The following is a 24631-nucleotide window of genomic DNA, read 5'->3' on the forward strand; positions in this document are numbered from 1 at the left end:
AATTTAGTAATCATTACAATCTACAACAGCTAAAAAAACATCTAAATTATTCACAACAACAACAAAAACAGCTGGTAAAGATGTGTGTGCAGAGAACAATTCAGGATCTTTTGCAGCCTGCAGAGCCGGCAGCTTAAATAGCAGACATCCCGGCTCACCACATGCAAGGCCGAGCACCTCTCTATTAGGGGATGGTTTTCCTGTGGGGGAGTGCATAAAGATTCTTGGCATGATCTGTAGGTCACTTCTGATTTCCTTATGAAGACAATGACAATATAAGTTTTCTTCTAGCTTTTTTCAGAGCTTCAAAGGGTTCTTGATTATGGGGAGGAGAGCCATTGGAGGAAAAACACGCACGCTGCTGATCTAGATATCAAGGGCTCAGAGCGAGGCTGAGCATTCTGCGTCGAGATCTCGTTCGATGCTGAAAATATTTAAACGACTGCATTACAAGACCTCAAGACCAGGATGTATCCCTACTTTTGTATTCCTCCAACACGGCAAAGGACAAAAAAAAAAAACACTGAACTGTACTTGAAATTAACTCACTGTGCTGCAATTCTTGAAAAATACCATTTATGCCCGAGAAATATAAAAAACGATTACATAATAATTCCCCCTGTGTCGTACAGACATTCAGACACTGTCACTGAGCCAAGCGTATTAAACATCTGGGAACTATTTTGTGAGCTCGAACCACCCAAGGAAACACATTAGTTTCCTTGGAACAAAAATGAGACATTTGTCTTTTCATGCAGTTGCATAATGATTCCAACGAACTGATGTGAAAGTGGTGCTTACGCATCATATTTTGTATTGTTTCAGAACAGTACAGCGGGCCCACCCTGGGCCATCGTATTACTAGAAACATAAATATTCCTGCTGCTCCCAAGTCAGATAAACCCCCACTCCGTGCTATTTAATATAACTTGTCTTTGTCTCTATAACTTGTGATTGAGGCAGTAAGGTTTCAGTCAGTTTCTTAAGAATTGCAATGTAATCATCGCACTAACACCACATTGCATTAAAATGATAAAGAAATCCCCCCCCCCCGCCACACAAAAAAACTGACAAAGAGAAATAACTTGAACAATAAATGGTGGGCAGCCCAGCATTGTGTACTTATTTTCCTCTGCTCGGTGCTAATAAAGTTTGCACCGAGCCTAAGCACATTCAGCGGGAGCTATTTTTATCTCTACTCGGAAGCGCCTGGAAGAAAAACAGAGGTTGGAGTGGCATTGTCTGGAACTAACACTGTCCAGAACAGACATCAATAAGAAATCACTGACAGTCACGTGTGGCCACATTACACCTCAGCCTCTGTGAGTGCTCTTTATACTCACAAAGCAGAACTTGAAAACCACACATTGCAAATGCTGAGATTTCTCTATTCCCGCTGGGAGTTTGCACTGGTGCAACAAGAACAGCTTCATTCAAGACAGAAATGTGAGGCCTTAAAGAGTCACGCCCCCCTGAAACCCTGCCAGCACAATTATTATTATTATTATTTTTAAACTCAAAGTTCAGCAGTCCCCGACTTGGGCACCTCACATACATGTCTGTGTTTGCACTCAGTAGTCTACCTCCATTCCTCTCCCATTCGCATCAGGCCGATTTGTGATAATTGGAATGTGAGCAAAATTAATATAACTTGTCGTGTCGTGGAGTTAAATAACTTTTCCTCTTTTGAGAAGACTAATTAAACAAAAGTCAGGCATATTTAATGCTGTCATTCTAAAGGCATTTTAAGGCTAACAAGATAAAGCTGAAGTCATCTCTCAGAAGAGGTTAACATTATTTACTTTGTAACTGAAGAGGAATCTGGGCCCCATTTTAAATGTTTTGTTTTCCTGTAAAAATAATATTTTCCCATCACCCCCACCTCTTGGTAAAGCTAGTCTCCTACTTTCTCTTCAGTGACCGGCAGAATCTGTCAAGCACTGTGTAAAATGTGCTGTATGTGTGTGTCTACAACACACTGTTGAACTTGAAAGTTTTGCTGCAGGGAAAGTGAGAAGTCAGCTTTAATAAGAAAGCTGCTCTATTGGAATTATATATTTCACATTTGTGTAAATTAAAAAAAAAAAAGGTCTGATCAAAACTTCAACTCTCCCAGAATTCGAAAACTTTGTACTCAGCGGTGTCTTTTTTGATTGTTTGTTTGTTTGTTGTTAGATGATTAATTCTTCTACTTGTAAACATAACCCCTACGAATTACAGGTTTGTAGATTTCTATTCACAGGTGGGTAACAGTTTTGATTTAATCAGACCCCCACTTTAAGAGAGGTTACCAAGCAAATATACAGCGCATCCAGAAAGTATTCACAGCACTTCACTTTTTCCACATTTTGTTATGTTACAGCCTTATTCCAAAATGGATTAAATTCATTATTTTCCTCAAAATTCTACAAACAATACCCCATAATGACAACGTGAAAGAAGTTTGTTTGAAATCTTTGCAAATGTATTAAAAATAAAAAACGAAAAAAAGAATATAAGTATTCACAGCCTTTGCCATGACACTCAAAATTTAGCTCAGGTGCATCCCGTTTCCACTGATCATCCTTGAGATGTTTCTACAACTTGATTGGAGTCCACCTGTGGTAAATTCAGTTGATTGGACATGATTTGGAAAGGCACACACCTGTCTATATAAGGTCCCAGAGTTAACAGTGCATGTCAGAGCACAAACCAAGCCATGAAGTCCAAGGAATTGTTTGTAGACCTCCGAGACAGGATTGTATCGAGGCACAGATCTGGGGAAGGGTACTGAAAAATGTCTGCAGCATTGAAGGTCCCAATGAGCACAGTGGCCTCCATCATCTGTAAATGGAAGAAGTTTGGAACCACCAGGACTCTTCCTAGAGCTGGCCGCCCGGCCAAACTGAGCGATCAGGGGAGAAGGGCCTTAGTCAGGGAGGTGACCAAGAACCCGATGGTCACTCTGACAGAGCTCCAGCGTGTCTCTGTGGAGAGAGGAGAACCTTCCAGAAGAACAACCATCTCTGCAGCACTCCACCAATCAGGCCTGTATGGTAGAGTGGTCAGACGGAAGCCACTCCTCAGTAAAAGGCACAAGACAGCCCGCCTGGAGTTTGCCAAAAGGCGCCTGAAGGACTCTCAGACAATGAGAAACAAAATTCTCTGGTCTGATGAACTAAAGATTGAACTCATGTCTGGAGGAAACCAGACTTGAACCCGATTTTAACATCTCTGGAGAGATCTGAAAATGGCTGTGCACCGACGCACTCCATCCAACCTGATGGAGCTTGAGAGGTCCTGCGAAGAAGAATGGGAGAAACTGCCCAAAAATAGGTGTGCCAAGCTTGTAGCATCATACTCAAAAAGAGGCTGTAATGGGTGCCAAAGGTGCTTCAACAAAGTATTGAGCAAAGGCTGGTAATACTTATGTACATGTGCTTTTTTTGTTTTTTATTTTTAATACATTTGCAAAGATTTCAAACAAACTTCTTTCACGTTGCCATTATGGGGTATTGTTTGTAGAATTTTAAGGAAAATAATAAATTTAATCCATTTTGGAATAAGGCTGTAACATAACAATGTGGAAAAAGTGAAGCGCTGTGAATACTTTCCGGATGCACTGTACATATAATTTACTAGAATGTGCACTTTTAATACATGGGTGGGACACCATACACTTCTTTTCAAGACAAACTGAAGCATAATCCTACTGAGGAACCTATGATCTTGTAAGATTATTGCACACTTGCACATACTATTTTTGTTAAATTATTATAATAACCTGAAAACAAGTTTGATGGACAACTGTACTTCATAATCATCTAGCATCCCATGTCTGTGCTTCACACCTGTGAGGCTCAGACCTGTCTTTCATTATTAATTGAAACTATGGGCTTACACTAACATGTTGCACTCAGAGTGGTTTGACTTACCTTGCTGGTTGTAGTTCAGCTTGAGTACAGGGCTGGTTTCTGCATGCCTTGATACACTGACTGTATACCCATGCTGCTCTAGTACACGCTGATACAGCTGTACCTCTGTGCCAGTTGTTAGGTGGTAGCCTGTCAGGACCACTGCCCTTTTGGTGCTTCCAGCTTGGTTGCGATGGATTGTTTCGACCTGAAAACAAAAACAACAAAACTATTTTTCTTTAAATATATTCAAGAAGTTTCAGCATGTGCTCTCCTGCATAAACTACACAAAGTAATTAGGGTTGAACTCACACATACATTTAACATTTACAGGAAACAAACCTATCGAGTTTTAACCACACACACATATGACATTATGTCTTTTATCATTATACAAATGTCTATTCTATCAAATTAAACTATGCAGATGAATCTCCTGCTAATTACTGTATTAGTAATAATTGTCTTTCATAAAGACATTGTCCAAACAATCCAATCTACATCCACAAAGAGGCAACCAAGACTTGAAACACCATCGATGCATATTCACCACTGCATGGATAAGATCAGCAATCCACTTCACTGTAAGGTAGATCTGGTAGCATGAGAAGGAACTTTAATGTCTACCTAATGGATATACATATTTTAGTATATCCAGAGTAATTAATTCTATTTCCATGTATGGGGAGAAGCAGATGGCTCTAAAATATAGAAATAAAAAATATATTTTCCTACTTATTTCAGCAAAGGCTGGAACACTAAGTCTGAGCAAGACAAAAATGGACAAAAGCTCAGAGCATCAGAACCCGGAGATCAGCTGGCCAGTGACCAGAAGGAACTCCAGCGAGCGCAAAGCTGCTGAGCAGAAGGAACAGCGAGTCCGAAGCTGTTCTTCACCGATTCGCAGTGACGGACAGGATTGGGATTCAAACGCCACCAAGTGTGATTGCTTATCGCAACCAGAAGAATGTCCCTCACATAAAGTTAACCCCACATTTTTTTTATAGTTCCCAACCCCACATATTTGTCAAGTGATGTGTGGTTTCCAAATAAATACATGAGGTTTCCAGACTTTGGCATCTGATAACTTCTGAATTTCTCATTTGCACGGTTAACTCTCATTGCTATCTAAACTGCAGTCTGTCACTTGGTGTCAGTACTATCTCCACACTGTGGTTCCTTCCTACAGACTGCACACTCACAAACTGATTAAAGTCAACCTAGTTACCTGTCATTTATCTTCACAGTCAATGTGCTGCTTTTCCTCAAGGGGGGGAAAGAATACTGAAGTTATGCAACATTTATACTTAAATGTCCCAGTATTTTTGAAGTAAGAAAATACTGAAGTCTGCTCCATTGTATAATAGGTTTCACTACCACAAAATAAATACCCAACAAATACTGCAGTGGAACAAATGAGGGGAAAAGGCTGAAGGTACTTATTTGGTAGTATTATTTGGCAGGATATATCTCTTTGAGGTAAGAAAGAGAATGTTCTAGCCATGTAAAAGGGAGTAAACAGACCAATTCTAGTTGCTGTATACATTTAGTGAAACGTCACATTTTTAGATTCTTAAAAAAAAAGATGAGAAATTCACATACATTAAATTCCATTATCTGATTGCCAATAGTCCCTTTTACAATAATTATTTTAAATCAACTCTAATATTTTTCTCTCTGCTGCCTTTGTGTTCAACGAATTCTGAAATATTATCACTGATAAACAAATGTAGTTTAATGAACAATATTTAATTCAATTACCAGTAGATTAGATAGTCAAACGGCATTGTTTCAAATAAAGGAATGTGAAAACTTGCAGATAATGCAAGTGTATGTCATTTGGCACATCTGGCTGCTGGTGCACACATCCTCTTGGACGTGCAGTTCCTTCATTGTAAATGTTCCCATCTGTGCGACACACCACATCAGAAGAACATTTCAGAACCTAAATGGGGAAATTCCTTCTGGCACCAGATATTATCTCTGACATGCAGTTATTTTCTATGGGTAATTTCTTTCTTGTGTCTGGTTCAATAATAATAATAATAATAATAATAATAATAATAATAAAGTTACACCCTTCAACAACAATTAAAAGATTGAAAGATGAAAATTGTGCAGATCACAGAGAACATTTTCACCAGAACATGAAAATTTAAATATTCTGCCACCAACTTCAACACACAAACGGTTCTAAAAAAAAGTGCTCAATCAATTGGATGCTGAAGCTTTTAACTACTATAAGTAGACTATGCACAGGAGAAAAGTAAATGCATTTATTACAGCTCAACCCCTGGACTCTGTGTCCTATATAAGGGAAGATTAGTTTTTCCCAGGGGCACAGTGTAATCTATAGCCCCTTTGACACTAGCATCCTCTATCCGGGACACCCTATACAAGTTACAGCACAGTGCCTATTGGGTCGGGTACGCACTCTCACACTACAATTTCAATTAGCGGCTGAGCTCCACGGTCACTGCAGGAAGTATGAAGTGCATTTCACCTCCCGCTCTGCTGGTTAAAACTGGCTGGCCGGCTGGCTGGATGCCTGGCCCACTTCCTGAGGCGGGCTGCTCTTGAGCCAAGTCAACTCATGCACGTGCATCCACACTAATGACAATCAGAACCCGGGTTACTAGAAAGGGGGTCATAACCCAGGCTGGTGTGCTACACTGGAGGCTGGGGTCTCAGGAGGAACCCACGGCTAAAGGTCAGGTGGAGTCTATCTGCTTCCACTGACATACAAGCATTGTGTGGGCATCTGCATCAAACAATCAACTTATAGACTCTAGAATTGTGTTCTTTAATTAGCTTGTCTGAGGTTTTGCAGCTATTTTTATATACGTTTGTGTTTATTTATTTTCCAATGGTACCTCCATGGTAATTACTGCAGCAAGTAACTGTATGGTTACTCATGTTAAAAAACAGAGTACAGCACATTTGGAACATATAATTACACTATTTTTGTACTGGTTTAAATCAGCTCAATGCCTAAAATGGTATAAAAGGGGCAGCCCACTGTGCATGGACTAGTAGTACTAAATTATATCAGTGATACATGTACATTTTGTTGTTTGCCGATATAATCTCAAAATGTTTTAAGTAATCATGGCCAATTAAACATTCGGATGATGAGCTTTGGTTATCCCTACTTTGAGTTTGCAAACGGGTGCTAATGCATTTAGCGAAACCATGATTGATACTTCCAGACAGTAACTGACATTTAAAATACTTGAGTTTTAAAGATTTGCAAAAGCACAAAACCAATTCAAAACAGTCACCAGTCAGAGTCCCTTTCAAAATCTACAGAAAGAGGAATACGCACAATAAACTGCCACAAATCGGAAAAACAAATGGAACATTTGTCACAGATTCTCTCCCGATTCCAGTATTGGATGGTTCTGTGGAAATATCAAGCAAAGGCAAACTATTCTGTCTTTAGGAATGATTTGCTCTTGGTCCTCATATTTACAAATAAAAACAAATCAAATATAATTAGATTCCCAAAGTATAATAAAGGTAACAAGAAAATTGGTGAAGATAAACCTTATTCTAATGGTGTCCTGCATAAAACATTACAGTGTAGAGTGCACACTAAAGGCTATTTACACTTCAAGGGATGCAGTAAGAGTTTGTGTGTTTTGTGTATGTTTTATTGAAATACAAACAAAGAAACAACACAGGAATAACTTGGAAAATGTGTCCATGCTCAAAACCTGCAATCACACTGGTCGCTTCAACTTGCACACTAAATGATGCATGCTGCTTTGCTTTGTCTTTATTCAAATTAAATTCAAACAGTAGAGGGCCAGAACTGTTTAGCTATTCTGTGTTGTTTATTCACTTGGTAACTTTAGAAAGAACTGGCACGACTGTTTCTTCCTCGGGCACAGGATGTGGCTTTCTGTTACAGTTGGCTGCAGGGATAAAATTCCTTACTTTAAGTTTAGAGATAAAAATACCCTGGAGCGGACCAATGGGACAGTGCTGGGCAAAGGTTTGATAAGAACAGAATCTGACATTGTAAGTTGGTGTGAAGCATATCTGAGGACTTGTAACTTTGAGAGTCTCTCAAGCTTCACAAAATCAGCTTCAGCATAGGAGACAAAATCTGGAGGGTGTTCAGCTGGAGCAAATCACGGGAATAAACCACCATCCCTTCTCAGCAAGAGGGGCTGTTACATAACTTAAGAGTACATTCTTGCCGTTATCATTGGGTTGCCCACACTCAATAGTTTAGTCAGACTGCAAGTTCTTTTCAAAGATGTATACACACAAACCGCTGAAAGGAATACTGCTCTGCCCTTTTAAAACTACACGGAACAGAGTGATTATTTCACAGATCTCTGGTGATAAATAGTTGTTTTCAAGAGAAATGTACAGTAGCATATCCCCAACAATATCCCATTGAAGGGAAAAACACTAAAATCATGTGACATTATTCCAAGCATTTTGAAGATCTCTTAGAGGATTGTGTAAGAATGACAATCTATATTTCACTGGTTGTTGAGGGGTAAACACAAAGACACAGAAATACTTCTGGATCCTCCCTTTTGGAAGAGTTGCTTGGTAAAGAAAGCAGAATATTGTTAAGTATTTCATTTCATTTTACGCTTAGCATCAAACCTATGCATTTATGCATTAAAAAAGAAGTTTCTGTGAAAACAGATATTGTGGTTGCCAGCTTGGAATTGTGAAAGGTTCATATATACATTTAAAACCATAGGCTAAATTCAATAATGTAACTGTAATTCTAAATATGGACAAAAATGGCACAGAGCATCCAAGAGAAATAGGAATAAGCAAACCATCAGCAATCATACCCCACTCTAAACATGATTGTCACTGCAGTTTTCATTGCATTATAGACCAAGAGATATCCGTTGTTTGGCGTGCAGAAATCTACATACATGATGCCTTTCACATCTACACATTTGGGAGAGCTCAGCTAATAATACACAGAAAGGACCAACTCACTCAGATAAATGACATCAGTGCACTTTTCACGACACAACTATGCACCATTGCATAGTGTAGGCTCTAAAAACGACATAAAGGTCCATCTACAGGGCTAAACTGAATAAAACTTCTGCACACACTCTGATTTATGCATTTGTCTCGGATTATGTGCAGGGCTGTAGGCTATGTGCGTTTGTGTGTACAACCACTTACCGTCGACTCCCCCTTATCCCTTCATAGCCTAATACTCACTTGCTCCCAATGTCAAGGACGCCGTCAACACATGAATAATGCATGTCCAAGGTGCACAACACTCACGTGTGTCAGGTTTAATACGACATCCAGCAAAGACACAAGACGCCCGAAGTTTCTCGGCGCGGCTCGCTTCCAGTGGTCCTTCGGGGCCCCGGTTTCGGTGGATGTATTCCCCTCGTCAGATCCCGGTTGGCTCCATTTAAAGCGACCCCTGGCCACCATCAGGGTCTGGTAGAAGAGGACGGCGGCGAGCAGGACCAGCAGCACTGGCCGGACACAGACCCGCCGGCGGCGCAGCCACAGCGCCCGGGGGAGCACGCCCAGCTCCCGCAGGACCCCCCGGGCCAGGCGCACCGCCGCACAGCTCCGCACACACGGGCTTAATGTGTGCATCTCGCCGGCGTGTGCTGGAGTGGAAGCGGTACGTAAAAGTACTTACAGGAGGAGCAGCGCTGGCTGGTGCGCATTTCTCCGCACCGAAGAGAGCAGACAACTCGTTTCTTTTCCTCGGCGGACGGTCTCAGATGGTTTTAAATAGACCGTTTTGGAGACGCACACGGCATCCATCAGTGCGGTCTCTTTATAACGCAGATATCCGAGTTTGAGAAAGGTTAGCGTACTTTTTGTCACGAAAAACTAAGACGTCCATTATTGTGCGTCACAGCCGACACTATTCTCACTTGAAGGCGAGCATCCCGGTCCCGGCAGGAGGAGAGGGGTCTCCACTGGAGAGGAGAAAACTTTGGATTGAAACCCCCCTGCGCGGCTCAGCTAATCGCCAGCCTGCCTCCTCACAGCGGACAGGAAACAATCTGCACACTCATCTTTAAGGGTAAAAAGTCAAAGTATACATGTCAAAAAAAGTGTAATTGAATAAACAACGGCGTCTCCAATTTCTATATACGGTCAAGCCGCGTCTCCCCGCTTTCTGAGACTGCAAACTTGAACCGCAAAATCAAGTCCACCTGGTTTGCGTTAATCCTGGCCAAGTAAACAGTTACTTCCTTTCTGCGCTGTGCGCCACATTACAGCGCAGACACAGACAGATCGCCGTTGTTTTCCTGCCAGGGCACCGTATGAGTTTCAGTTTTGCCGTGGATGTGTATAGAAACGTATTTCAAAAAGAAAAAGACAAGTTGTGTTGCTGGTTGGCCGATGCGTCCTAACCCGGCGTGCGCGTCTCAGCGGGACACTGCTATTCCTGGAGCCACGGCCACATTGCACACTACATATCTATTTCTGGTGGAATGACTGACTGCAGAAATCATTATCGTTTCCCCGTGAAATGTTTTGTATTTAATGATGTGTTTTACTTAGATAAAATGTTATCTAAAAGTCAACGTTAAAATTCAGCTTAAAACGTGCCGTGCCCTGAGCCCATATATGTGACTATACAGAAACAGTTGACATTTGTGGGGGTTTTGCTTAAACTATTGACAATACTTTTAATATATTGTTTCTTTCTAAGACATCTGTCCCGTGGGTAAATAGTATAGCTTGTCAAGTGCCTGCAGGTTTAACAAAGTTTAATTTCCTTTAGTTACTGATGATTATACCATTACTCACAGTTTCTGTTATTACATTTCTTAGCAGACGCCCTTATCCAGAATCACAATTACCCATTTATACAGTTGGGTTTTTACTGGATCACAACAGCAACATATTTCTCTTTTTTTTTTCTTGTTTTACCATTATTAAGTAACTGCTTTGGTTATTTATTCAGTTATGGCTTAATTTTGTTTGTAATATATTGCATGGTTAGTTTTAAATGGTTAGTTCATAATGATATATATATATATACAGCTCTAGAAAAAAATGAGACCACTCCCAAGTTCAGAAATCAATGCTAAGTGGTCTCTCTCTCTCTCTCTCTCTCTCTCTTTCTCGTGTGTGTAGATATATACACACACACACACACACACAAACACATCCATCCGTTTCCACTAACACCTAAGCACATAATATTTTCAAAACAAAAGCATAATTAATTACTTTCTAACCTTTAATATTCAAGGTCATTTCTATACGTTGTGGGTTATTTAACAACATAAAGTTTTGTGAAGATCTGCGTGGTTTTGATGGGCTGTTTTAATAATAATAATAATAATAATAATAATAATAAAAATAATACGTTTCAACATTCATTCATTGTTGTGGGCTGTCAGTTCTTCGCATGCCCGGGGGTCTGAACATCACACTGCGGGGAGCGAGCTGCGTTAGCAGGCTGACAGCAACTCCCGCAGCAGCAGCGACTGGCTTTACTCCTGGCAGTGCGTGGTGTCTGATGAGCCGCAGTCTTAAACTAAATGACACCAAGAAACGACACGCTTGTCTCCCAGTACTAGGCTGCACATTGTGATTGACGTTAACGGAAAGGGATCTGGAGACCAGATGGGTTTAATTCCCACTACGTTTTAAGCTCTTTGGCAATTTGGAAATGAGAGCGAATGAGACGGATAGGTGGGAGCAGGCGAACTGTACTAAGTGGTGCAGTGGCTCTGCCGTGAGCCTCGCCGTGGCCGGCGGCGTGCTGCTCTTGTTCACCTGCCTGGCCGGCGTGTCTGGCAATGCCCTGGTGATCCTGGCTGTGTCCCGGCAGAAGTGCCTGCAGACCTCCAGCAACGCGCTGCTCGTTAACCTGGCGCTCAGCGACCTCCTCCGGTGCGGCATCGACTGCCCCTTGCTGCTCGCCATCAGCGTGTGCGGCTACAGCGGCCAGGATCTGGGCAGCGCGGTGTGCGACGCCCAGGCGGTGTGTTTCTCCCTCAGCTGCCACGTCCAGCTCCTCACCATAGTCAGCATCAGTGCCGAGAGGTATCAGGCCGTAGCGCGACCTTTCAAAGGCAGCCAGAGGAAGAGGAGGATTCAAATCTGGATACCTCTCACCTGGGCGGTGGCGGTGCTCCTGTCCCCCCTGTGCTTAACCTTAGCCCGGGACAGCCCGGTGTACATGAAATGCAGGGCAATGCCCACAGGGGTGCTGGCATCCTTCGACGCTTTCGGACTTTACGTGTTAGTGCCGGTGTGGTTCGCGTCCTTAACCGTCATTACGGGGTGCTACGGCCGCATATTTGTCCTAGTGAAGATGCACGCTAAGAAAATATTTGATAAAGGAATCGGCCACCCTGCTCCCTCCGTGAAACAGACCCAAAGTGTAGAAACCCAGGGGAAGGGACCCGCCGACGGAGAAAAGCCACAGGACACACTTACCGAAAGCACAGCCGCTGTGCCTGGAGTGGTAAGTGCAGCACCGTTGGGGGAGCCGCCAATGTTATCCGCGGCTGAAGTCCACAATACAGAAACTGTTCTCCCAGCCATTTCTGTTACTGCACACGACATATCGGATCAGATTCCCACACCTGCCATATCGCCGACTAAACCCGACTCGTGTGCTACTGTGCCGTGTCCGGGGCGGCAGCCTCGGGATGCTCTTTCTGCATCGGACATCCCAGAGGCGCATCTGTCCGCAGGGGCTGAAGCCCGCCGCCCCTCCGCACCCGTGTCCGCCGCCCCGGGGCCCGATCTGACGGGGGCCGTGTGCATGATGCCCTCGTTTGCCAGCAAAGAGCGAGCGAGAAAGAGCAAAGAAAGCAAGCTGGCAAAACGGTCGGGCTACATCATCGTCACCTTTCTAGCTCTCTGGATGCCGCTCGTTGTGTCGGTGCTGGTGAATTTCTTCAACTACAGCAATCGACGAGCAGTAAGTCTTAATTGATTAATTGGTATTATTAAAGGCCCGTGTCGTAGGGTAAATAGTATCAACAGTCGTTGCAGTTAATACAAATAAACAATGATGTATAAATGGCAAGATTCATTTTGTGTGATTACAAAATATTTGTTAAATACCTGACAATGACGCTTACACTAGAATGTATTACATCAGGGGGTCCCAACCTCTGGTGATGGAGGGTCAGTTTCCGGAGGTTGCATGGGATGGGGGGCCACAGTAGAAAATGAACCACCGATGAAAACGCAATACTTTGTAAACAGACCTTTCTTTTTTGCTTGCAGATGCTGTGGATTTTAGAAGTGGAAACGTTTTCCGTTGCAATGGTCTGTATGACTTCAGCTATAAATCCCATTACATACGCTGTTGTAAACCCACAATTCAGGTCAGAATTCCAGCAAATCAAAGCAAAATTCATCTCAAAAATGTGTTCAAGCAGTTAACCTAAGCTATTAGTTCCGCTTAGTCCTTCCCTGGCCTTCAATACAGGAGGCACAGCTCTGGGTGTGTTTTTGGCATCTATGCAGAAATCTTTCCCAGTTCTTCAAACGCTGTAGCACATTCAGAATGGAGCATTTCCTGTCTTACTTGCTTATTTAGATCTACCCGTAGTGTTTCAGTTTCTTTCACATTGGGTTATGGCGATAACAAGTCTAGCAGTTCAATGCCTTCTCTAAGCACAGCAGTTTGTATAGGATGTATTTATCCTACTTACTAAAATAACCAAGTTTGTCAAGGTAATTTTCTACCCACACGAGTTTTCCCCAAGGGTCTAATTTAATTTAAAGTTTTTTGTTGTTTTTAATTAATTTTAATAAAATACATGATGCATTAATGAGTTAAATCTTGCCAAGCTGGCCTTTTTTTTTTTACTGGCTTTCCTGGTCATGTGAAAATGCAACCCCTGAGAGAGGCGTGGCACAGGGAAAGGCTAAAGTTGTTTTGGTATATACTGATGTTCTTGTTTACTGTTGGAGACATACAAGTTAAAATATATATCCTACACATATCTGGTTTACATTTGATGTCAAAACACAGATGATAAAATGGCAAAAAGAGGTTTGCCAGCATCTCTGTTTGGCTGGCTTTTGTATTGTAAACTGTAAAGCTTTGTTTAAAAACAAACAAAAAAAATTAAATGAAGACTCACTGCCTTACTTAATGTAGTTATTGTCAACAGTATTCACTGCCTTTTTAATGTGTTACTCAGTGTGTTAAATACAGTAAATGAAACTATACATGTATTAATATCTTCTCACACTTAGCAGTGTGCAAACTTTGGACCACCACACCACACAAATCTATAGTGTCAGTTTGCACTACTCTCTTAACTCTCAGCTTAATGACATTTATTTATGAAGCTAAATGACTATCACTTTCAATTGGATGTTGAGAACTTTATACAATAAAGAGCAGGGTTTCTAAACAATTTGTTTTCATACGTCATAACGGTTATTATGGTTTTACTGTTCAGTGTGGCATCACTGTTTGATACTCATGGTAAGATGAACAAACAAGTTACAAACAGATCAACGCCAAATGAAATGAATGTGTTGAACACTGAATCCACTTTACAAGACACAACTGGGGCAACCTTGGGCTGCATCAAATAAATCATCTAAATTGTAAAAGCAGTACAGGCTGGGCCCCCTGTTCTCCAGTCCTGTTGCACTGATATGGTCTATCAGTTTGACACCTCCACTTAAGGCAGCAAGCTCTTTTTGTGACTTGTTTTCTTTCATCTCAACAGTGTTTTTGATCTTGGGCAGATTTCATAGGGAAGATTATTGAATCCCACAGACCAAGAGACTAAAAAAAAATTGGAGCATAGCAAAAAAATGAATAAAACCATACTAAAAAGAGAAGCTTGGTAGTATCAAAAGAATTTGATCATTTTATTTTTTTCCAGTATCTCTCAAACATGCACCAATTTTAGTGCAAAATGATAACGGACTAATGGCACAAACAGATTTACACACTACAGGGTACTGACATTGTTCCTATACTGTACATTGTTACTGCAGATTCTTTTTTTTTTTTTTTTTAATTTCTTCAGCCTGCTGACATGGTGTGGCTTTCTACAGAAATGGTATCGGTCAGATATAGTGTGAGTAATATCCGACACATTCCTCTTCACATTCGTCTAATAAAAAAACACTTCCAGCAGATGAGGTGTTAGGTCTTGCTTCTGCTTAGATAATCCTACACACCTTAAAGCACTTAATTTACTTTGTATAATAACAAGCACTTCATGCTGTCAAGTGTATAATTTTTTAAATACTCAAATGAACGGTGGAATGTATTATGAAAGTGTAATGCATCTGTAGCAGTAGGCTTTAAGATCGATGTATAAAAAATTACCGTTACAAACTCTCGACACAAAAAAAGACAAATTACTCTCAGAGAAACGCAGCACGTAGAAAACGTTGCATATAAAAGAACAACACAAATGTTCAGCCGTCAGTTGATGAGAAATTACATTTGCGAGTTAGTTCCTTTAAGACGCTGCTTTACCATGTCATTTATTGGTCGAGTCGTCTATTTGTGTCGGCTTCCTCTTCTCTTCATAGCAGCAGTGCACTGGGGACAGTACCATTTCCCTTTAGGAGCTTCGGTCAACCCAACACATCCATAGTGAAACCATTCTATAGGGCACTGTAGGAGAGGAGAAAAGAATGCAGGTTGCAATACATCAGTCTACCCACAACATTTTCCATCCAGTACAGGTGAAAACCCACAAGACCATAGGGAAGACAGGCATACTCCACACAGGCAGACACTCACAGCTCCAGATTCTGCTCACCAGGGACTGCGATTCCCATAGCCATTTAGTGTACCAACAGTCTTGCTCTGGATTTTGCTTAAAATGTCTCACAAAAATAAACACAAGACTTCCTGGAGAACAGGCTGCGGGAAAAAGGCAATGCAATCTGATATCCTATTGGAATGGGGCAACGGTACTGCTAGGAAATGGAGAAGAATTCTGTACAGGATCTCCCTGTATATTCTGAAAGGGTTGTGTTTGTATTGGATGTATACAACACACTCATTCTTCACCATTTACATCTCAGAGAAAAATTAAAATAAATAAATCAGACTTACATCCTGATTATCACAGCCCACCATCTCTCCATAGGAAACCTGGAATGGAAAATTGACAATTACCCACAAAACTTAATTAGTATAGGCCTACTATCAGATCTGCTTCATCTCAATTAATTAAAAATAAATACAGAATATCTACGAACACTACCAAACCAAAAGACATCAGTATGCTTAATGTGGAACAAAAACATCTAAACTTTTTGTTCGTTCTTTAAATCGGACGATAATCTTTACCCTACTTTAACAGATCAGATTTCACTTTAGAAGATTCTTGAGTTCCACACAAAACAACCCACCCAGGACATACCTGATTGCAGATACAATAGCGAGGCTCGTTGGGATCATAGGTCCAGTCCACCTGGTTGTTGGAGTCCGACTCTGGGAGGGCAGAGGACTGCTGAGACAGCTCCTGGGCCAGCGCAGAGGAGGACGAGCAGGAAGAGAGGGAGGAGGAGGAGGACGATGAAGATGACTGGTGGTTGGAGGACTTGGTGTTACTTCTGTAAAAACACATGAAACGATTGAGTGAACAGAGCAGAGCACAGCCTGTTGTGAATTATAATGCCAATTCACAACTAAAAGTGACCAGGATGTTTGTTCTTTGAGAAGTCTACATGGAATATGATTGTACCAGATGTACATTTTCAAACCAAGATGGTTTTCTTAACAGATAAGAGGAGGGAAAGTGTATCTGTAACATCCTACACTAAAATCTCTCAAGACATTTCTCAAAGAAAATGATTTCTTCCCCAGAGACTTTTGCTAGTTACAAGCTCGTGATCATTGCCTTTGCATCAAAGCTGGAGGAGAGGAAGAATAAAAACATTTTTCGAAAAATAACTTGCCAATCAATCTCTTAATTAGCTGGAATCTGATGCACTTTTTATATGTTTCCACAGTGCGTCAAAACTACTATTCCACAAAAGGGTGACTGGGAATTATAAAGCAGGTAGGTAAACGTTTTCACTTAAGACTTCCTGTGTTGGTGGAGAGACTAAAGACAATCTCTGTGCTGAACCGAGTATTTGTGGTAAAGCTGACTTAAATAATGACTTCTATATCTTAATATGTCAACTCTGAAGCCCACATCAGGAATATGTTAATTAGCATCACAGGGACAAAAAAAAAAAAAAAGATTTAAATGACTGCAGTTAAAGCAATCAGAGGAACATTCTGGTGTACACATCTGCTGTGCAAGTTGACTACAATATGAAACATAGGTTATAAATCACAAGCAATGTGTTGAAACTGACCCTCCTGTCACTGTAGGGCAGCCACAGCACACTGCCCTGCCTCTGTTAATTGAAAGAGCCGAGTCTTGCGGGATTCACAGTGTGGGATGATTACCAGTTTCTCCTGTGAAATCAAGTTACTACATGCTGAAGTACCCTAATCACACGGCACACATGGACAGGACGGAGTCAGTCATCACAACACCAGGAAGCACATTCCTCTTCCGCAGCAGGGGGTTCTCGCCAATCAATTTTAATTAGCTTTGTTCCACTACAGCCTTTATTTTTCCATCCTGATATACAGCCCAGGTTTATATTACAACTTTTAAAGTTTTTTTTACCCTTAATTGTGTCTATCACTCAGATCGTGGCATTCTCCACACTCAGCTGAAAGGGTTAAAATCAGTCTCTGGCAGCAAAACACACGAGACCCCGGTTTCTCATCCATTAGAACTGTATGTGTTTCTGAAGCAGAAACTTATTTGGGACCCATCTCACGGTGGCGTTCTGGTTCGTTGTCAGTGTTTGACTTACTTGGTTTTCCGGCCCCTCTGTGAGTCCGAAGAGGATGATGTCACAGTCTGTGTGAGGGTGGATGCCAACGCCGACGACGAGTATCCCGTGGTCTCTTTTGACAAGGAGAAGTCCCGACTGAGCTGGAAGTCATTATTTTTAATGGCCTCGTAGCTGGCCTTCAAACTGGACGTTCTCCTGCCTTCTTTCATCTGAAACATATGTCATGCACACATTAAATCCTGATTTGTAGGCATCGGGTTATATAGCGATTCTGACAGAGCAGCCAAGAATGATATTCTGTAAATGAAATTCTGTGGCTACTATTAAATACATCTACCCTGAGATCATCTACTCCTACATCACAACAGTCAATCTTCTCATCTATGGTGGCCACTGCTTTCTTTATCCATGGACATACTGGTAGCATCAGTGCGCATCAGATAATAAGGCAAAAGACCACAAAAACATATACAATACAGTCCCTTACTACGTCTCCAAATGGGTGTCACGCAATACTGGCTTGACTAACTCAACTGATCATACATGCAGGCGTGGGTGCATCGGGATGAGTGAAACACTCGCACTGCAGGTCTAGGAATGAAGAGCTGACACCACTGGATTTCAGACAAGCAGATGTCTACAAAATGGTGTTGCATGACTGTGTGCAAGCTGTTCAAACCCTGGCTGCCTGCCTCTTTTTAAAAGGCTAACTTATGTTGTGTATTCAGGTTCATATTAAAAGGCTAAAGGCTACTGTATGACTTGGCTCATGACACACTTCTGCACGTGTGTCAGAGTGTGTCACAGTGTGTGTTCTGGATGAGAAAAGTGCATTATTCCATAGGTGTTATGCAATATGTATTATATTTATGTTATAAATCAGAATACATCTAGTAAAAAGAAGGTAAATGTAAATGTGTTTATTTAAACAGCTCCAAAAATACAATGTTGCTTCGGACAGGGCTGGAGTGAAATACTCAGAATGCCACAGAATGGTATGGACTTGCATGTCCTTGCAGGAAGAGAACTGAACTCCAAGCAACACGCAGCTTCATTACTATTCCTGTACAAGCCCTCCACAGGTGATTGTTTCACACTAGGATAATTAACACAAGGCTGGTGGTGCACGAGATCAGACGGGAGCAGGTGTGGGGGGGTTGTTCATTACCTGAGCTGTGGCCTGTACAGCCTGGGCAGCTGCCATGGAAATGGCTCCGGCACCTGCCCCCGCGCCTGACGTCAGGGTACCCAAGTTGTAGGAAGTCAGGGGCTGAGAGGAGTTCACACTGTAAACGTTGTTTGAAGACGAGGACGAATTACTGTTCCGACACCCTACGGAGAAGACAGCAACACAGAGGTTACGTACAGGAGAAGTCAGCGTTGAAGAGTCGACACACCTGCATTTGACAAACTATGGGAACTGACACATGAATGGCATAGGGACACTGGCAAACCGAGATTAAAATCTTAGTGAACTGACAGCAATGCACATTCCATAGAGCTGCAGGTCTACAGGTGCATTACCTGGTGTGTTTTCTTTAGACGCGTCAGAAGTGAGCGTAGACAGGAGAGCTTCAGATTTAAACTTCTTCTCAGGAACGTGCTCTGTGGTATGGTGAGCTGGTGCGGTGTATTTTCTTTCTAAGGAAAGTGATTTAGGAGAAGATTGTTTAAGTATGCCTATTTATATAAAACACAATAAAAAATAAATAAAAATAACTTACTTTCTACGGTGGTGTGGGAGTGGGCATGATGATTGTTTACAGGTTGTGAGGGACTGTCCATTTCTAGAGAACCTAAGAAAGTCACACACAAGAGACCGAAGTCAGAAGGCATCTTCAACACCTTTCAACCCTCCCCAGTTTAAGACATGGTGCCAAGCAGGCTGGGAATCTGCTTCCACACTACAATTTCAGTAAGTGGGTTAGGGCCTGGGTTGGTGTGCTGGTGTGAAAGGGGCCATACTTGACAGACTGCATCAGTTTGTGGGAAGACACCATTTATATCAAGTATATTCTACAGTGTTCATTCGCCTCCACAGCCAGCAAAAAACATTTTTCCATGGACTTTTCCAACCACAAAATTACACTTGAGAAAATAATCAGCATGATCACACATACAGAAACTAGAAACCCAACAACAAACACTGAACATGACAAACATTTGCAATATAAATATCTCGAACAGAAAGTGTCCACACTCATTCCTATGTCTCAGGGTGAAACATTCCCACTATTCCCTAGCACAGACATAGGGCATGCTGAATTCTGAAACCTTACCCCCCCACCACTGCTTTTGTTGGGCTGGAGGCTTCTGAGGTGTTTTACTGACTTATGCACAAATTGACCTTGTTATCAGACTGCTACAGCAGTACATCACTTTGGCCCTGGAAGCTGCTGCTTGGATATTATCTACAGAGGTCCCACGGGGTACGGATAATTCCTATGGGCAAACTGCTCATCCAATTATTTACAACTGGCAAAACACAAATAATTGCACAGTGAGAACCCACATCATGTTGAGGCCATGTGGTTCAGGAACTAGTTCGTTCACATGTAGTCCCAACACTGTGCTCCAGATCGTACTTACGTCTTTCCAAAATCTCCGTAATCCCAGCATTGTCAGCTTCTAGTTCCATTTTAAACTTGGCCAGCTCTTGGTCCAGCTTTCTTAGGTGTCTGTCAACCTGTTTTCATAAAAGTGTCAACAGAACCAATAACACTACACACGCGCCTCGGCTACATTCTCAAAAGCTTGGGTCACTTGGGTGCTTTCCTTCAAATTAGTTCATTAAGAATAAAACAAGTGATGCTAACGATTCAAATATGATAACATGATACTTTGATCACAACTTTCCAAATAATTAAAATCCTTGTGTAGCATAGCACTCGTTTACACAATGCTGTGAGGTTAAAAAAAAAAAAAAATCACGCTGAAAAGTATTTTTTGGTTTGTAAACAATAAAAAGACTAACAAAGTATTTTCAGTGTGTGGTTCTCTCTTTTTTCATTCATGGAGTTGTAAATTCACACCTTAACATTAAAGACATTTTGATGAGCATGGCAATTAGACTAAAACACTAGACTGTGATCTAACACCATCAAATAAATGAGTTCACTGCCACCTACTGGCAAATAATAAAATTTACTCTCCAGTGTGATTGCAACAAACTGCAAGCTTGTGGAGCACAAAACAGTCCCCCTCTGTTTATTTTTTCCCCAGGCAGTTCTGCTGGGTTGGCTTGGACCGTGTTTTTCATTCTTACTCCAGAAACAAGCATGTGATGCGATCCTAAGGATTCATTTTTTCCAAATACCATGGTGTCTTTTGTTACTCACCAAGTCATAAATCTGATTTGCTAATTGGACTTTCTCATCAGCATCTTCTAGTGCTTTGTAATAATCCTGAAACAGAGAACAAAATATATATAATATATACATACAGTTGTGGCTGTGTCTTGGTATTTTCTTATTAGAAATATAATACAATATATTGATTGTTAAATCCCTGTTTAACTTGAGTTTTGACACCCTTAAAACTGCCCAATTTGCAAAACAAACAGTAGCAACTTTATGAGGGCACTGCACCTTTGAATAAAAACAACAGTTTTTGCAAATCCATACTTACCACCTACAAGCACAATTATGCATTTCATCTATGAATATACACACTAAAAAACATCTGTTACAAACTTAAAGATGACCGCAACAGTTTAAGCTCACCTTTTTTATTGATTCCATTTGTTCTTCTCTCCACTCTGGTTTGTTCTTCTTAGCATTTATAAAAAATTCATTAACTCGCTGTTCCAGTTGATCCATGGCATCTGTAGTCGTAAGAACATAAACCCCATTACAACATCAGAGAAGATACAAAGAAAGAAAAAAGAAAAAAAGAAAAAACTGGCTGCATTACATACATATATAAGTTATTAACAGCTATGTCGTTTTTTATCCATCTATAAAGATGTATTACTTTCTATACAAATCATGTTTTGTCAACATGTATTTGTTTTGTTTTTCTTACTAACTGAATTCTCCAAAGCAGGCTTCGCTATCGTCACAGAGCACTATTACAGCTAACTGAAAAAGACATACCCCTGTACAACAGGGAATGCCAGTAAAAAGTTACACAAATCAGTGACTCAATGTCACATTAAGAGGAAAACAGCACCTTGATCATTGACAAACAACAAGCAAACTATTGCTTTTAACTTCCAATGCTGTTGTTTCGGAGATGAATATCAACATTTTTTATATGCTGCCATTGAACTGCTTTCAGGTAATTAACCAAGGAACAATACACTTCAGACTAAAATGAAAAATGTCTGGTCTATAATTGACAAGCCAGTTTGGGCATATTTATTTATAGTATTTATATCTGTACAAGCATTTCAAAATATGTTTGGATTTTCCAATCTCTGAAGTTTTTCTGAAATACCATTCAGCCACTGCTGTCAATGCTGCCTGCAATAGCACCACACCCATCGCAGAAACAGTCACGTTTCCTGCTGCACTTATTGGAACACCGAACAGCAGCTGGATTCCAAAATGTACTGGGTTACTGCAGCCGAATCCCCTCACGCTGCGTCACAGAGCGCTTTCCAGCACCACCGCACTCCGCCACTAACGCCACACCTCAACCCAACAGAGAACGTGTGGCTCACACCGAGAAAAGCCACGGAACATGTGCCTTCTGAGAAATGAATGACCCGACTAAAGGGCTACACACTGCAGAATACTGATTTCCAGGGTTTCAATACATTTGATTATCATGTATACAGAAATATATGTAACTATACTTGAACTATATTCTAAAGATTAATAGAATATTGATAGGTGTATAATTCATTTAGGTTTCCATTTCATTTATATTGAAACATATGCCTTTCTCTGCTAAATGAACTAGTGTTTACCCTCTCTCCTGGATTTATTTGGAGATTACAGTGTGTGTTTGTATGCATGTATGTGAGTGAGTATATACACTACACAACACTACAGGGCTAAACTATGTTTTATAGTGAATATGGATATTGGGGGGGAAGGGACAACTAAATTGTAGTTGGGATATACTCAGGAATACTACAAGGCATTCAAACACATTGTCTAACATTGTGCACAAATAGTTGTTCAAGCAGCAGCAGAGAAGCGCAGGGCCGGGATCTCACTAACATTTCAATTCTCCGCTCCTTCCGCTTCCCTTCCCCGGCAGCGCCCGCTATCCTGCATCGGCCGCGGTTTCGCGCTTGGCTGCAACATTTTGCTGTACAGATCATTTTAATATTGCGCACGATTACTTTCTTACGGACACTGGAATCCCCCCAAATAAAACTCCCGACTTCTGTACTTTTTGGATAACGCTCATCTTATATTTGTGTGCACACAACTGATGAAATATACCATTAAGATCCCCTTGCATTCAACTACACCGTCTCAACCAATAAACTGCACAGCCGAGGAGACTTCAAGTGTGGTTTCAGAAACTGCTCCCTTCTATGCTCTATTATATAACCGGGTATACATGGGGAATTTAAAAATAAAGATGCCCCAATACGCTACATTCAAATTGTTTTAACGACCTTCTGCATCCACAAAACGTTGCCTATCGCATGCAGAACCAAAACCCCGCGAATCACAGATATGAACACCTTCGTTTAACATGGTTTACGTTAAGATGGGGGGAAATAAACTTTTGCTTGTCAATGAACTGTTCCCTATTTGCTTTACTGGATGCTTATTAGACAGAGTGTGCATCCGAAATAAGAGCATGCCGTGAAAATAACCAGCGCGGCAGTATCGTGGAAGCGGTCACGTTGATGCAATGCGTACTCTGAACTTGCAGGTCCATTTCTCTCATTTCCGTAAACCTGTCGCGGAGATCCATGGGTAGCTGCTCGATCACTGCCAAAGAGAAGAAAAAAACAGAATACATTACCAGTCTGGAAACGATAAGGGATAATATGTACAAACCCGTGGCACTCTCGTACGATAACTGGCACGGATATTTATTATCAAAGATGTTACTTACTTTCCAAGTAATCCTCCAAGTACAACATTTTGGCTAAATTGGCGTTTTTAGGCTTGTATTAAAAGAATTTAAGTCTTTCAATATGGCGCCGTCTCCTCTAGCAGCTCAAGGAAAAAAAAAAAATAATCACTCTCCCACGGGGGTCACTGGGTCTGACGCGGCTGAGCTCCTGCACTGTGATTGGTCGAGCTCTTGAGTTCTTGAGTGACGTACTTGTAGGGTTTGTGTGAAGAGGGGATCACGGGTATTGTAGTCCTATCCGTACTTCTCCGCCTACGTAATGCAGAATAGGACTTCAAGGACCGAACCTGTTAGGGACGGGAAAGGTCTAGTGTAAAAATGGGGGAAAAAAGAAAAAAGAAAACAAACTAACGTTGAACTAACACATTAATAAACAATAGTGGAAATCGAATAATATTATTGTATATTAATTAATGTATGTATTATGTAGGCTATACACAATGTATTTATTTATGAATTCATTTAGTTTTTTCGAAAATACTATGTGCTAATGGCAGATTAACAAAAAACACAATTAATTGCTAATGTATAGAGGAAAACTCTCAAGGCTGAATGCAAAAATTAAATATTTATTTTGAATATGAAAGCAGTAAAATAGATGTATTTATTCATTCACTCATGAATTAATTCATATCCATTAATTTTTTCACGGAAACAACGTAATTGTCTTGTGAAGGGCGAGCCCGTTGTATTTAGCATTGTACCAGTTATAAGATTACTCTTATGTAATCTCACAAGTATTCTGTTAAGATGTTTCGTTTTTTTAACATAACACTGTGCCCCTGAGGTGGTCTTTGGAAAATGCTTTCATGCAATCATTCAAATCATGTATGGATTAATTCGCTCATTTCAGCTACAAGCACAGATACACTGGAGATTTAACTTGATGCCTTTAACAA

General features: G+C 41.1%; 3 protein-coding genes across 3 annotated transcripts in view; 1 reads left to right on the forward strand and 2 right to left on the reverse strand.

Annotated features, from left to right (window-relative positions):
- cped1 (cadherin-like and PC-esterase domain containing 1) overlaps positions 1–10224 on the reverse strand; it is a 58652-nt gene extending 48428 nt beyond the window's left edge. Inside the window, exons 1-2 of the mRNA XM_066704948.1 lie at positions 9171–10224; positions 3915–4101 (exon numbers count right to left, since the gene is read on the reverse strand). Of these exons, the coding sequence (XP_066561045.1) occupies positions 3915–4101; positions 9171–9500 (517 nt within the window). The 5' untranslated portion in view covers positions 9501–10224. The remainder of the gene's footprint in view (positions 1–3914; positions 4102–9170) is intronic.
- Positions 10225–10249: 25 nt separating this feature from the next.
- On the forward strand, positions 10250–14689 carry LOC136750142 (D(2) dopamine receptor A-like). The gene is made up of 2 exons (XM_066704949.1): positions 10250–12807; positions 13119–14689. The coding sequence occupies exons 1-2, from the start codon at positions 11545–11547 to the stop codon at positions 13275–13277; spliced, it is 1422 nt and encodes a 473-aa protein (XP_066561046.1). The 5' UTR covers positions 10250–11544; the 3' UTR covers positions 13278–14689.
- Positions 14690–14705: 16 nt separating this feature from the next.
- Positions 14706–23843, reverse strand: ing3 (inhibitor of growth family, member 3). The gene is made up of 12 exons (XM_066704951.1): positions 23712–23843; positions 23513–23584; positions 21410–21510; positions 21026–21091; positions 20277–20373; positions 19412–19483; positions 19212–19328; positions 18856–19019; positions 17706–17896; positions 16247–16439; positions 15937–15975; positions 14706–15489 (listed from the first exon to the last, which is right to left on the reverse strand). Exons 1-12 carry the CDS (start codon positions 23737–23739, stop codon positions 15373–15375), a joined length of 1257 nt encoding a protein of 418 aa, XP_066561048.1. The 5' UTR covers positions 23740–23843; the 3' UTR covers positions 14706–15372.
- Between the last annotated feature and the right edge of the window lie 788 nt (positions 23844–24631).

Source organism: Amia ocellicauda, chromosome 5 (assembly GCF_036373705.1).
Source record: "Amia ocellicauda isolate fAmiCal2 chromosome 5, fAmiCal2.hap1, whole genome shotgun sequence".
In the NCBI taxonomy this organism is placed as follows: Eukaryota; Metazoa; Chordata; class Actinopteri; order Amiiformes; family Amiidae; genus Amia; species Amia ocellicauda.